At 32.3% G+C, this 15,359-nt stretch overlaps 2 protein-coding genes across 8 annotated transcripts in view; one reads left to right on the forward strand and one right to left on the reverse strand.

Moving 5' to 3' along the window:
- LOC130446293 (probable phospholipid-transporting ATPase IM) overlaps positions 1-10,014 on the forward strand; it is an 80,740-nt gene extending 70,726 nt beyond the window's left edge. For all 6 annotated transcript variants that reach the window (XM_056782448.1, XM_056782450.1, XM_056782451.1 and 3 more), the window contains 7 exons: positions 3,800-4,077; positions 4,126-4,349; positions 6,327-6,552; positions 7,098-7,201; positions 7,321-7,596; positions 7,803-8,061; positions 9,250-10,014. In XM_056782448.1, coding sequence (XP_056638426.1) covers positions 3,800-4,077; positions 4,126-4,349; positions 6,327-6,552; positions 7,098-7,201; positions 7,321-7,596; positions 7,803-8,061; positions 9,250-9,305 — 1,423 coding nt within the window. In that variant the 3' untranslated portion in view covers positions 9,306-10,014. The remainder of the gene's footprint in view (positions 1-3,799; positions 4,078-4,125; positions 4,350-6,326; positions 6,553-7,097; positions 7,202-7,320; positions 7,597-7,802; positions 8,062-9,249) is intronic.
- A 48-nt stretch (positions 10,015-10,062) lies between these two features.
- LOC130446294 (syntaxin-18) lies at positions 10,063-14,681 on the reverse strand. 2 transcript variants are annotated; one of them, XR_008910132.1, is made up of 3 exons: positions 13,899-14,675; positions 11,266-11,979; positions 11,048-11,208 (listed from the first exon to the last, which is right to left on the reverse strand). XR_008910132.1 is itself a non-coding variant. In XM_056782452.1 (2 exons), the coding sequence occupies exons 1-2, from the start codon at positions 14,575-14,577 to the stop codon at positions 11,723-11,725; spliced, it is 936 nt and encodes a 311-aa protein (XP_056638430.1). In that variant the 5' UTR covers positions 14,578-14,681; the 3' UTR covers positions 10,063-11,722. The 2 variants fall into 2 exon arrangements, 1 of the variants encoding a protein (XP_056638430.1); XM_056782452.1 differs by having other exon boundaries at positions 10,063-11,979; positions 13,899-14,681.
- Positions 14,682-15,359: the final 678 nt, after the last annotated feature.

A 15,359-nucleotide genomic window follows, 5' to 3' on the forward strand; every position in this document is an offset into this window, starting at 1 on the left:
GGCCAGGACATTATCAGAGATGTTGTTCTGTCTCTATGGCTTGCTCACAGAATCTGCAGTTGTTGTCGTTATCTGCTATGCCTATCGTGCTATTTGTTGGGGCAGTGACCTGTCAGAAGACCGACTACCAGTTTCATGTCGTCTCTGGTCATCACGAGAAGTTCTTCAGACTTCTAGCTGATATTGTTATGAATCTTTTGGTTTGTCTTGGACCTGGATTGTTTCTCCAATAAAACCCCATCTGATAGTTTTGCCGTCCATTCAGTTCATTGTTGATGTGATATATTATGAGGTGACAGTAAGGCTCTGGTTAAAAAATTGAATCTGCTTCCGTATTGCCTGGTATACTCTAATGCCCTGGTAGTCAAATTAGGGTTATTTTATTTTTATCAGCTAGTGCTTTAACAGTTGTTTACACTTCCTATGTTAGCTTAGTCATGCTCAATAGCCTTCAAGGCCGCTTGGCTATTGAAGAGGATGTAAACGTGCTTTCTAGCAGGGTTTCCGTTCAAAAACTCCTGAGCACATATGTTTGTTGCTAGTAACTACCTGAAAAATAGTGAGTAGTTCTCCCAGTGGTATGGAACTCAAACTATCTATATTACAGGGAGATGCATTTCCAGATTACGGAAGATCTTTATTTACCCATGATTAGGGGTCATTGATTACCACTTCGAATGGGATGTCCATCATACTAAGCATTTGTTCCATTGGTTTGTCACTACTTTCTAACTTTATCGATTCCTAGAATCCTTAGGTGACTTCTCATATTCCCTGACTTCAATTTTTCTCTCTGGATTAACCTGTGGACGCCGCTAATGCCTTTTTTTACTATAAGTGGCAGATTTATCAGTGCATCTAAAGCTGTAGTGTGGCCAAAAAATCTATTGACAATTGATCATTTGGCGATAAATGATTAATCTTCGGTATTAAGACAGTTTCCTTGTTATACGTACAGACGTAATTTAAAAATATGTATTTGATATTCATTAACAGATATATAAATATTATGACAATTGCATGTATTACACTTGCTATGCATGCAAAAGAAAATGTTCAATACTAAATAAATGAATTGATAAGAATTTTCGATATTATAAAAAAGAAACTTCATTAAGAGAAAAATTCTTATCTTTTTAATGTAACTCACTCCTATACGACTGGAATATTTTTATTTCTAGTTGGTTACATTCCAAGAATTACATCAAGAAAAATGTTTACATAGAATAATGAAGAATTTTCCCAAGTACTGTGAACTTGAGCGGAAACTCCGTAATTTCCCTATTGATGAGTTTGTCAAATTAATGAAATACTATTCTATTTGTCAAATTAATGAAATACTCAAGAAGACATCGTGAGAAGGACTTCTTCTATTTCTTTACCATTGAACACTTTACAGTATAGTTATAATTTAAATTTTTTCTCAATTCTCGCGAATTTGGCGCCATTACTCATCAATTTAACTAGGCCTCAAGTTTTAAATAAGCGTTCCTTAAATATCTTTATTAATGTATTTTGCTTTCGAATATTTGTGGATGAGATACACACAAAATATAAAGAATATTTGGAACTATTTCCTGATATACATAAAAAAGTATTTTGCATATTTTCTGGTAAATAGAAGCTTAAATACAAGTATTGTAAGTAGAATTCGATAATACATTTTATAATTTATTCTTGATTTCTAATCAATTTTTCAAATTTAATCATAAATATATATATAAATACGAGACGTATTGAATTAATCATGATAGTGGTGTAAAAACTACCAACTTTTTGAAAATACATAAATAGCACACTAATTAGATAGACACGTGTTTGTTACACATTATCTACCTGCTCTCTAATATGGTCAGCTTATTGTATAAATAATGTATATCTAATGTTTATAACGTCTTAAAAGAATCTTATATATGATAGTGATATTAAAAATTCTTGTAAGGCATTTGATATTTGTGTTATCTCTGACAATTTTTGGTTTTCTCCTTGGGTTCACTATGAAATTTCTGTGGAACATAGGTCTTTTCTTCGGTGTCTCCAACGAATGATTCTATTAGCCCGCCATAAATTAGTTCTACGTTGTTTATGCAACGTATTTATCCTGGTAATGAGAAACCTTTCTATTTTTAAAATAATGTACAAATTTTCTTATTCCAGTCTCCGATTTTTGATTTGTTCTCGCAGCGGTAGTTTTGGTATTTTCTTGGGCTAGATTGTGGGTTGTTTTATCGAGTCGTTTCGGCTTTACAGCCACTCTGCATCTATACCTAGAAGATATTTTGTACAACTCTACATCTCAATATTCTGCTTTTGAAATATGTACACTCCTTACTTGAGCCTCTCCCCGAAATGGGCAGGACATTCACAGACTAGATGCTCTGCTGTTTCTTTTGTAAGACTCCAACTGATTTTTAGCCATCCATTCGGTTAGTTTTTGATGTGGCATCTCATGAGATCACAGTAGGATTGGTCCTAGGTATGGAGTCGTAGCCTCTTTTTAGCAAAGCTGTCTGCTTCCTTATTTCTTTGTTAGCTAGTGCTTCTAGAGTTTCTTTACATTCCCACACTATTTTTGACGAGCAGTCAATAGCTTTCAGGACCTTTAAGGTCGCTTGGCTATCTGAGATAATGTATATGTGCTTTTTAGAGAGGTTTCTATCCAAAACACTCATGAACACATTTGTTTATTGCTAGCAACACTACCTGAAAATGGGGTGTGATGCTACTAGAGGTCCATAAATGCCCAATCCAGCTCCTCGCGCTAGCTTCGAACCGTCTGTGTACCAGATTTTTAATGAGCCGTGATTAGCGGTTGTTAATTACCACTTCGAATGGGATATCTTTGTCCAACATGTTATCATCTGGTCCATTGGTTTGTCACTGGTCTCTAGCTTTTAACAGCTCTAGAATCCTTAGGCGACCTATCAGATTTACTGGTTTTAGTTTCACCATCTGGATTAGCCCGTGGGCGTCGCTAAATGCCTTTCTTCACTATATGGAGGCAGATTTACCAGCGCTTCTACGGCTGTGGTGGGGCAGGTTCACGTTGCCCCTATAATACCTAGAGAAATTAGCCTTTGAATCTTGTTCATTTTTTCCTGATTGTTGTTTGTTCAGTTTTCGACCACTAATCCTTCTTCTAGATTCATTGGTTATCATTTTGAACTGTTGCTATATGAATGTCACTAGTTGAAAAATTTTATTAGAATAATTACTCCAAATAGTAAATTTGTGTTTCCTGGAAATGCTAGATGTCAAAGAAACCTCGACCGGCGTCCTATCATCTAATGGTGAGTCTGTAGTAAATTCGGGGTGTATTTCGCTGTATTATTTTATAAAGCTCTGTTTACAAACTTTCCTTTTAATATATGTATAATTTTGTATTTATCAAGTCAAATGACATCGAGTGATTTTCTAAGACAATTTCAAGTGAATAAATGTTTGTTCAATTTCACAGATTGAATGTTTCAACTGCGGAACTCAATCTAAACCGTTTTAATACTACAACTATTGGTTAAAGATTCTCCGATTAATCATACCTGAACATAGTTTATGGTGGTCTATAATTATCACTATTGCAATAATCCAGTGGAGTCATTGAAAATACCTATACTATTCATTTTTACATATGGACGGCTGATTAAAAAAATTTGAATTTGAATTAGGTTTCTCTAGAACAATATATAACTGGAAAACTATATGACAATGTGAAACATCAAAAACCATATTAAAAAAATGACTTAGTATTGAATTAATGCCAACATGAAAAATAAAAAGAACAATTCACATTATTTTACAGCACTGAGCTAGCATATCATAGCGGTATCGAAGAATCAACAACACATGAAGAAACATCTGGAGGTTTTGCAATAGTTATCAATGGTCACTCTTTAGTGCACTGTTTACATCCCCAAATGGAGCGCTTATTCTTAGAAGTTGTAATGCAATGTAAATCGGTAATATGTTGTAGAGTAACGCCGTTACAGAAGGCTTTGGTAGTAGAATTAGTAAAGAAGAGTAAACAAGCGGTTACATTAGCTATAGGCGATGGCGCCAATGATGTATCGATGATCAAAGGTAAGATTATCCCTTTTTTGTATAATCATATTGTCAATATTTTTTTAGCTGCACATATTGGTGTCGGAATATCAGGACAGGAAGGCATGCAAGCCGTACTAGCTTCGGATTATTCGATAGCACAATTTCGATTTTTAGAAAGATTGTTATTGGTTCACGGTAGGTGGTCATATTACAGGATGTGCAGTTTCTTGAGGTATTTTTTCAACAAAAACTTCGCATTCACTCTCTGCCATTTTTGGTACGCATTCTTCTGTGGATTCAGTGCGCAGGTAAGTAACTGTTTGTCCAAAAATTACGGATATTAATAGAAAAAATTGTAATCATGAACTTTATTTATGACAACCTAAAAAAGTTACTTTTGTCTATACTATAAAGACTCACTGGAGACATACCGCTAATAGGGACTATAGGTCAATACAAAAAATAAATTGACACATCTCTCTAGTAACCTGAAGAACAAATACTTTATTTGAATTTCCCACCAGTTTGTTTATTTAAGTTGAAATTTCTGGAACAGTTGGTGATCTTTACACTGAACACACTTTTTACACCACCACTAATTGTGAGTGTTGGTTAGGTTTGTTTATTTGTATAATCATTCGGTTATCTTGGAGATTTTTGTTACTTTTCCAATGATATTTCTTCAAATCATATAAATTTAAATGGGTTAGATTGAAGACTTTCTAGATACACACCACTTACTAGGGATTCAATACATTATCTAGATGTAAAAAGAGATCTACAGATGTATTAAGCACTCTCTGAAAAAGTTAACTACATTTTTTCACCTCCTAGTGAAGAAAAAGGTATTTAGCGACACCCACAGGCTAATCAAGACTCTAAAATTGAAACCAGGAAATCTGACAGGTTACCATTGGATAAAATGCACAGCATGATGAACAAAGATATCACATTCGAAGTGATAATTAATGACCGCCAATAATGGGTCAATAAAGATCTTCTGCATGTATCTTTCTGGTACACAGAAGGTTCGAAGCTAGCGCAAGGAGCTTGATTGTGTATTTGTGGGATAAAATGTGAAATATCTTTAAGAAAATCTCACAATTTTCCAGGTAGTGTTGCTAGCAATAAACTAATGTTGTCAGGAGTGTTTGGATAGAAACTTCTCTAAAAAGCACATTCACATTCTCTCAGAAATGAAATCCTGAATGCTATTGAGTGCTCATCAAAACTGATGTGGGAGTGCAAGCAAAGTCTAAAAGCACTAGCTAATATAAACAAAGTACCAGGAAACTTTATAAAAAAGAAGGACTCCATACTTAGGATAAGATCCCTACTGTGGCTCTTATCCTAAAAACTCCCAAGTTTAAGACATTCCAAAAAATTCATAATCATATCATCTATTGAGTCTAAAGAACTCCTCGTGATTACCAGAAACGACATCAAACTTGTGGTCGATTTTCTGACAGGTCACTGCCCTGTCAAATATCACCATAAGACGATAGGCATGATAGAAAACGACTACTGCTGATTCTGCGAGCAAGCCAAGGAAGCGGTAGGGGAAATGGGAAAAGTGTCCTGCCCATTTCACTGAAAGACTAAAGTACCTTGAAGGAGTAGTACTAATATCTTGGAAAGTGGGACACAAAAGTCCCAGAAAAATAGCCTCTTTTGGAAGGATCTATGTATTTTAGAGGCAGAACAATGAAATGTAGAGTATCTTGTCATGTATAAGTGCAGTGTGGTTGTTAAGTCAAAACGACTCTTGTACCTATCTTGAATATGGGAATGGACTTGCTAGTACAAAATATTATTCCAAAAACTTCACCAGTCATTAAAATTATTGAACGGGTACAAATAATAAAAACAATGTAGTGATTCTATACGTCGATTACCAAGTTAGATAAATGTGTACAAGAATTTACAAACAAGTGCACTTGACGCAAGCTATTTCAATAGATACATATTTTCTCCTTTTATCTTTTCAGGTGTTGGAGCGTTTTGGCTCTTCTTGTACCCACTGTTTCCAGTCTCTCCTGTATCCTGCTAATGTTTTTTGTTGAATTAGGGTTTTTTCTTTCTTATCTTCTATCTCCCTTATTTTGTTTGTCCATTTCCCTCTCAGTCTACCTCTTCTTCTCTTGATAGAACTTTCTACTTCCATCACTTTTTTGCTTGTTCAATCTGATGATATGCCCACGTCAATAAGGGTTTTATCTTTATTTTCAATAGAAATATGAATGGTATTTTTTGTGTTGAAATTTAATGTATAATTTATTTTTCAGACAGTTTTTGATCCAATGTATATATCTATCTACAACCTTTTCTATACGTCATTACCGGTTCTTGGAGTTGGGATATTCGATCAAGACGTAAATGATAAGAACAGTGTACTCTATCCGCAATTGTATAAACCTGGTCATTATAATTTGTTCTTTAACAAAAAAGAATTTTTCAGAAGCGCTCTCCAAGGGTGTTTAGTTTCAATGGTGCTTTTCTTCGTTTCTTTTGGTAAGTATAAGTATAAGAAAGAAACGCAACAATAAAAAATATAAGCAAATCAAAAATAATGCCTAAAGTACGTTCTAAAATAACTGGGTGCTTTTAAGTAAAAAGTATGAACCATGAAATAAGCGAAAACAGATGAAATGTAATTGAGTGTAAGTTAAGTTTATCTTGTGCACACCTACCAATTGACAGAAAGTGCTAGGATGGGTTCCTACTGATTTAGTTTTGATTTTTGGTCCATACACATATTAAAGGCATAGGTATACCATCACGGTATATGATTTTTTATTGGGTGACACTTCAATTATTTTCTATTGACAAGTATATCTTGTGTTTTATCAAAAATAATCTTATTTGCTAACAATTTCATATTCAACTAGTTTATTAATATCGGCAGCAACTTTCAATGATATTGATCTGAAAAAATTACCATCCGTTGTTACAGCATACATATTCTGAATAGAAAACAACCCTGGGCTACAACTAGTACTTGATATTTTTATTGCAATGTATTTTTTCAAATTAATTCTTAATCGATATAATTTCAGGTACTTACTATGACGCAGTCGGTAGAGATGGTCATGGATTATCTGATTACATGCTATTTTGTAGTGTGACTGCAGCTATTTTAGTTATTGTTAATACTGCACAGGTAAGTCTAGTCAAGATATGAAAGTGAGATTTCTAGTTTCGCAATTATTTGACAAAAAATGAGACAAAGCTCAATTGAAGAGAGTTTCTGTTCCTAATTTCTACAATTATTTATTTCAGATCGCATTAGATACAATGTACTGGACAGTATTTAACCACATCATGATTTGGGGCTCTCTGGCATTTTATTTTATAGCTGACAATTTTTATAACTATCTATGTCACGGTCCTTATGTCGGATCATTAATTAAGGCGATGTCGGAGTTGAATTTTTGGTTTACAACCGTCCTTGTAGTGATCATCTCTATAATGCCAGTACTAGCGTGGAGATTCTATTTCGTAGATGTATTTCCAACACTATCTGACAGAGTCCGGTTGAAACAGCGAATGGCGCAGGTAATATTTAAATATTAAATAAAGTCATTTCTTTATAGAGATAATAAATTTTAGAAAAATTAGCAGTTTGTGTGTGTGTTTGAATTAACCGCTGTAGACACTAAAAACAAGTATCCTCTAAATATCAGTTATTGGACTGAAAGCCACAAAAACTTTAAACTCATTGAAGATTTTTCTTCTACCATTTTGAATTTTTTGTGTTCCAGGTAAGATCAAGACAAAGTTTAGATGTACTGAGAACGCCATCTGCCAGACGAGTTAGACGATCTATCCGTTCTGGTTATGCGTTTGCTCATCAAGAAGGTTTCGGACGTTTGATTACTTCCGGTAAAATAATGAGAAAGTTACCAAATCCCGAATTCAATATACCGAATATTATCAATAAATTGAATATGACATCTGCTGGTACCGATCATCATCACCATAAGAATACTTCAAGTGGAAGTGCTGTTGCACCATCTGACGGTAAGTTAGAATAAAATTCCTATTCTTTTATACATAATAGTCCATAGTTAATTGTGGGCGGCCAAGGAGCCGTTGAGCACATAGGCATTCAGATAGGCCTGTCGTGCCCCACATGACGTTACCAAAGGCCGATGTCCTTTGAGAAGGCAATCAGGGGTTTTGGCTTCAACCCATTGATGTTATTGGCTTGCTCAAATGTTTAAACCGCGCTCGTGTGAGTGCAAGACACTCACAGATGACATTGTTGTTTCGTCCTCCCCGATGCACCAACGGCACTCCGGAGCATCCGTGATGCCCATGAGATGGCAGTGTCAGGTCACTAGCCTGATTTCGCGCCTGTTTAGTTGGGAGCAATTGTCCATCTATATGTGCCTTCGCTTCTCTCATACCAGACCGTTGAGAGACGCGACAACAACGTTTAGCCACAGCAAGGATGGGTTCTGGGCCTGTTGGTGAGTTTGCCAATCCCAGTCAGGCGAGTGAGTCCGCCTCGTCGTTGCTCAAATGACCGGACACCCAAATGAGCTGGATCTTGCAGTCATCAAATTCTGTAGGACTCTTGTGCACTCCAGCACTAGTCTAGAGCACACCTTTTCGGCAGCTCTACTGTCTGAGCAGATTGGGATTACTGTGTTCCTGTGGCGTCGATTGAATTTCGCTGCCTTAAATAATAGTTATGTATATATAAAGATAAATTTATTGGTATTAATTAATTGGGGTATTAATATCCAGATTGGTCAATATACCGATTTTTGTAAATTCCTACATTCAACTTCATGATATCAAAACAGATCAAGGATGCTATGGGTCCTTTTCAATTACTTCGTGTTTGCATTGTTGTTTTATTTGTATATGATACATAATATGATCTAAATCTAAGTCAGGTTAAATCTGTAGCACTTAAATAAGGTAATTTTGGACACAAAAACAAAACTTAATTAAAGTTGGGATTTTACTGTAAAAAACAAAATAGCAGGAGAGTGTGAAATATCACACTTTTGGATTTTTGTATTTAGATTTCGAACGATCTCTACATGAACCTATCATATACATGGACATGCCTATCAATCTCAAACTTTCGTTTTTAAAATTCACCATAATACATTAACTTATAATTTGGGAGGGCATAACATTTTTTAATTAGTACAAAGATCAAATCTTTGAGAATTTTCTTTTATTTATTTACAGGAAGTAGTAGCGGAAGTAGAGCACCTATTCAGGATTTAGATACCATCAATCTGTGACAAAAATGCTCTGTTTAGACAAAGTGGATGTTTTTTTTGCTACTTAAGATTAAAAGTATTGTTTTTGGTTGTTAAAATGTTAACCTTGATGAAGAAAAATGAATGTTTCTTTTAGAATTCTGAATAGGAATTAATCTTGATAAAGATTTTGAGACGTTAATTTTTAGACAGGGTTCCAAGTTGTATAGTGTTAAGAATATTCTTTCCATCATATAACTTCATACTTTTAATCACAAATATTGATATAACGCAGCTGTATTTGGTATTAATTTGAAATTGACGGAGTTTATTTTTTATATTTTTTTTTTGCTTTATTTATTACTGGCACAAAATAAGAATTGAAAAATTTTAATTATATCGAAACATTCAATTTTATGTTCAGAACTGTTTTATTGTTTATAAAAATGCAAGTATTCAAGTTTTTCTGTTATTTTTTTAATACACAGATGTTTGCAAGAATATGAGTTAATTTGGGAAAACGTTCATTTGCTACTCGTAAGTATTTACTATGTGATTTTTCACCTTAAACTTAGATTATAATATACGTGTACAGTATGAAAACGATTTTAAGTTCTAGATTTTAAATGTTAAGCTTCTACTAGTCAGAAAAGTATGTTTAATGTTATATATAAAATATTTGTTTATTACAAAGTTATTTAAGATTATATGCTTTTTGTTTTTTATTAAGAATAAATTTATTTTTTCTGTATACCGAGTTTTAATTATTGACTAATTCTGACACTCACTGTCCTCACGATGCCAACAGACACTGACCAAACATCAAGTTTGTGATTTGCTCAACTAAGGAGGGAAAAAATATTTGGATTAGAGAAAATTATTTCAAAAATTTCATACAGAAGACGCTATTAACACCACAACTATACCAACACTCACAATTACACTATTTGACGTTTCTGTGACCAGGTTATCATCCTCAAAGTTCACCTTCAGTCTATGAAAACGATAACTTGGTTATCGAAACGCGTGTTTGACAGTGTAATTATGGTATAGTGGTAATGTAAGCAGTGTGCAAATCCTCATTACCTCCTGGCTTTCCATTATGGTTATGATCTACAAGCACTTTAAAGTATGTTAACCATCCAAATTATTTAACAGACTTTCTGTTCCCAAAAACTCAAAAAATGAATTGGGTTTGTAATAACTCTATAAAGTAGATAAAAATATATGAAAGTTAAAAACTAAGTCTTAATTTTATACATATTACAATTACAAGTTGATAAGTATGGCACTTCTGACCTCCCTATTATGTACTACTATAACATTTGCAGATACCTTTTATTATTCAACGAAGATGAAGCTAAAAGTTCTCGAAATTTACATGAACATATTTTTACATTGAATGAATAACTAAATGGAATTTGACGTTGGTGAGAGCGGGCGGGCCTGCGTGGGATGAGGATGGAGGCTGGTGCAAAAGACGTCTCATTTTTATTGGCTTAATTCAATTTTAATCATATAAATTACTACTGCCTCATCTGTAAGTGAAATGTAAAAACTGTCTTAATACAGTAGTTAAGTACTAAATGATATTTTTTTAACTTCTCATTTGATCCATTAATTTCCATCAGAAGTAAAATTTAATAAAAGTAAGTAAATATTGACTGTAAAATTCCGACAAGACAGACAAACAGAGTATGTAAAGTAAATTATTTAAAAATTAATTATAGTAAATTTGTTGGCCGTAGTTGTTATAAGCAAGTTGGATAAAACATAAAAAAGTATTGATGCTGCATTGCAAGAAATTTAATAATTTCAACTGATTATTTACAAGACAATCTTAACACATCTATAAGGCCAAAAATTTGTAATTGAAACAGATTATAATCCTCTCGTCTGGATTTATAAATTAAAAGACTTCACTTCTAGATTAGCACCTTGGAGACTAAAATAAGATTATAATTTCGAAGTAAAATATAAGTAGGAAAAGAAAATCACTTACAGATAGTTCAAATTGTGCTAAACCTCCAGACAGTGATGATATTTTTGACAATGATGAATTTGATAAGCATCAATCTTCTGAATGTGTGACATCAAATTTTTTAGAATGATCTCAAGATTTCATACGTAAAAAATGGAATCATAGTGAATAGCACCAAGCAACATAGCTAACTAGAAGATCCTTCAAATCTATTGTTACAATCACTGCTACATCCTACTACCAATAGAAGAAACTGATCTGGTTTTGTCCTTTGTGACAGAGTTGATAAGGTAATCTAGGAAGCCAGATTATGGGGCTCATCTCATTAAATACCCACAAATTTTTGATTCAATAAAGTACTCACTTTATTTTTATATATTAAACTTTTAAAGTATTTAAACAATACATACAAACTTTTCTTCATTTCCCCAAAACTATAAATAAAATCAATAAAAATATAATAATCTTAAAAAACTATCTAGTCATTATACCAATCCAAAAATAATAATGAAAAGGACATTACTAACAAAAAGAATAATACATATACCCTAAGACCAGCATTTCTCTGTATAGCCTGGCGGATTTGTTCATTGGCTTCTTTCATATTTTCAGTTGAACCTACAACAGTTGTTGCTATCCTTTCAATGTCTGACTGTTGTTGTAAAACTTTTTCAGTAAACAATTCTTGTAATTCGGCTATATGGACAACTTTACTTTCTATTTGTTTAACTTCGTCTGAAAATAGTACATTGTCAATAAGCTATTACATATATGAAAAAATATTAATTGCTACAATATTATAAAGCTAGGCGACCGCAGTAAACTCAGGTATAACCCTTTTTATGGTGAAGAAATTATTATAGTGTACATTCATCATAGTACATGAGGATTACATCTGCACCTCTGGCTGCTGTTTTATTGAACACCATGATGGATATTGTAGCTTTCCTGGATATATTATTGATGTACTTCTTCCACTAAAAGCTATTATCTCATAGATTTGTATCATTTCTTCATTATGTGGTATACATTCAGGATGTTGCAAATTGAACTTTACAATTAATCACTTTGTTTCAGCAAAATCTTAGGGAGATATCACAGGTTTAAAATAACATCCCAGTAAAATAATGATCGAGTATCAGCTAGCTAGGCCAGTCAGTACCTCTGCAAGTTTTATATATTTTTGCAATATCTTATAACATGATAATAAGTAAATATACTATGTGTCTTTTTGGATATTTTGGGATAAAACATTATATAAACACTAGCAGAATATCATTACAGACACATTTTTTATTTAAAATAACATGGTAGTGTTACCCAATGTACCTTTATTATTCTGTTTCTGTGACTTTTTACTATAGTTATTAGATATTTGAGAAAAATCAAAATCAAAATTCAAATTGTACAATAACTATTATCTATTATATGCGTACTAGCAATGTATCTTCTGGTTATGTCCACGAGTTTTCAAATTACAATTGTAGACATCAAATTTTGTTTAATAGTGCTCAAGTGATTTGAGGTTAAAGCATAGGAAGGTTTACCTCTTATAGAATTGTATTCTAGTCTAGTCTACAATTCTCTTATGTGTAGGGTTCACGCCAGCATGGGGACATAGCGACAATTGTCACCAAATCATCAAGAAATGTCGCCAAAATCATACACATCGACGACAAATTTGTCACCCAAAATATTTTTAAAAAAACCTATGTTTTATATTTACTGTGCTGTTTTTGCATAAAAGAATTTACATATGCCATAAAAATATGTATAAAAGTGTGTGTAGCATGCATATGTTAATTTTTTTACTTTTTTCTACCACGTTATATTTTTGGACCACTAAATCATAACTTAGGTGGTCTTTATGGACCACTAAATTTTCATTGCTGGTGTGAACCTACTTATGTGATATAAAGTCGTTTGAATCAGTTAGTTAAATATGAATTTAAAGGAAACCATATAAAACATTTTCAAAACTGCACAAAATGTTTTATAGTATAATGGAGAAGAAGACATTAGATTTATAATAAGGTGCAAATGATATAGAAATAAAAGTCCAAATTAAAGCAGTAGAAATAAAATCAAACCTTCATATTCAATAGTATAGAATAAGTGAGTATAAAATGAAATACAAGAGATAAATATTAGGAATAATCAAGAAATAGATAAGAAATACTGTAAGAGAAGAACTGGAAGTTACATGAACATTGGGAGTACCTATATACAATTTATGTTTATGTTTCTAAACTGTCTTGATTTTTGATCTCCTCCGATTAAACATTAATTGTTTTTAGTTGTAAAAACAATAAAAATTTGACGTTTTGACCTGTTACGGTCTTTATCAAAATATTAATATCAGAAAATTAATTTTAAATCAAAAGAGACCAAAAATCAAAATGATTTAGAAACATAACAAAAACAGAAATAATAAAGTAAAGAAATTCATATAATTATGTTGATTGGAAAAACATTTACTGTGAATAGAAACTGGCCTTCTCCAATGAATACGAAGAGTGAAAATCTGTATGTGAAAAATTATCAAATTAGTTAAAAGAATTTATAATAAGCACTACATTTTATGATTTGCTTATAATGTTTTCAAATATTGAAACATATTATTTCAACTCATAGAATTGTATTTCAATATTTACCTGAAAGGCTATTAAGTTCATTATAAAGAAGCTCGTTTTCTGTTTCAAACATTTGCATTTCTTCTGCAGACAGTTGATTGTCATAATCAACAGGTACACTTGGAACTCTCAATTCCTTTTTAATTTTAAGTTCATCATTGTGAATGTCCGAATTAATTTTTTGTGTCAAATCGTCATTTTCTTTTTTTTTATAGGTTGGTTTCATTTCTAATTTTGATAACTTGTGCGTTTCTATAACTCTTTTAACTCTTACTGCTTTTGCTTCTGTGTAAATTTTAGAAACATTTTTTAAATATCTTTCTAAACTCTCTATAACGTTTTGGTAATGTTCTTCCCTTTGATTAGTTTTTGGTATAGAACTTATTTCCTTTTTATAATCATTTATTAATGCACAGCAATTATTTATTATTTCTTCAGCCATGGTATCTACTTGCTGCCTGTCTATTTCGGTCATAGTTTTATTTGTGGATAAATAATTTATAACGTTTAAATATGCTGCTTTATTGTCTAATAGAAACTGTTCCAATTGTGCTATCTTTTTAACTATATCTTTTGCAGTTGTAATGTGAACATCTTTATGATTTTTTAAAATATTAGATTTTTGATCTTTGATGCCAAGAGATTTATTCGTAGTACGTACTGTCTTAATTGATGCTTTAAATAATGGTGTAATATCCATCTTTTTTTAATCAGTTAATTTAGAACAAAATTTTTGTAAAATTTAAGGTTAGTTCATGTTGAAGTTACACGTCATGTTTCGTCATATGTGACATTTCAATTAGCAGTGTGAATATAGCTGCAATCTTTATTATCCGATGCTATCCGATCGTTGGTGTAAGTACTAAAAATCTGCTTAGACGATTGCCGCCAAAAAAATTAGTTTTCACATTAAAAAAATTATCAAATTTTCTCAGAATTCCCAAAATTAATAAGTAGATTCTTTGGATATGTAGAAAAAGTAGTTGTGAAAATCATAAATAATTTTTAAAATAAGCGAAATATGTCGACAATGACATTCAGATAAAGTTTTGAGAGTTTCCAATCAATCAAGAGAAAATTTTTTTACATAATACGCAAACCCGTTTTATTTATAAATTTGCTCGAATAATGAGTGAATTGAGGTAATACGAGAAATGGTATTGGGTAAAATGTCTATTTTCATTACTAAGTTTAGAACTGGAGGTTTCCAGTTCAATGTTAGCTAAAGCTATTACCATTCTACTTTTCATCCTTATAACGGTTTTACATACATTTTGGAAACCAAGCCTAATTTCTATATATCGGCTTGGTTCTCTTGTCTGGATTATAAGTGTTGGAAATAGCTATGGTACGGCGCTGCTATCTAGAGATATCTAGATCATCATATCTAGATATCAATATATGTAATTTTTACAACTATTATCATTTGTTCTTATTCAATTACTTTCATTCATAACAATTCATTGTTCATAGAAATAATAA

Source organism: Diorhabda sublineata, chromosome 7, assembly GCF_026230105.1.
Source record: "Diorhabda sublineata isolate icDioSubl1.1 chromosome 7, icDioSubl1.1, whole genome shotgun sequence".
NCBI classification, from domain to species: domain Eukaryota; kingdom Metazoa; phylum Arthropoda; class Insecta; order Coleoptera; family Chrysomelidae; genus Diorhabda; species Diorhabda sublineata.

Coding starts and splice junctions, on each gene's coding strand:
- LOC130446294 (XM_056782452.1), bottom strand. CDS start 14,577: ATGGATATTACACCATTATTTAAAGCATCAATTAAGACAGTACGTACT. Junction 11,980..13,898: donor TGAACTTAATAGCCTTTCAG/GTAAATATTGAA, acceptor TACTATTTTCAG/ACGAAGTTAAACAAATAGAA.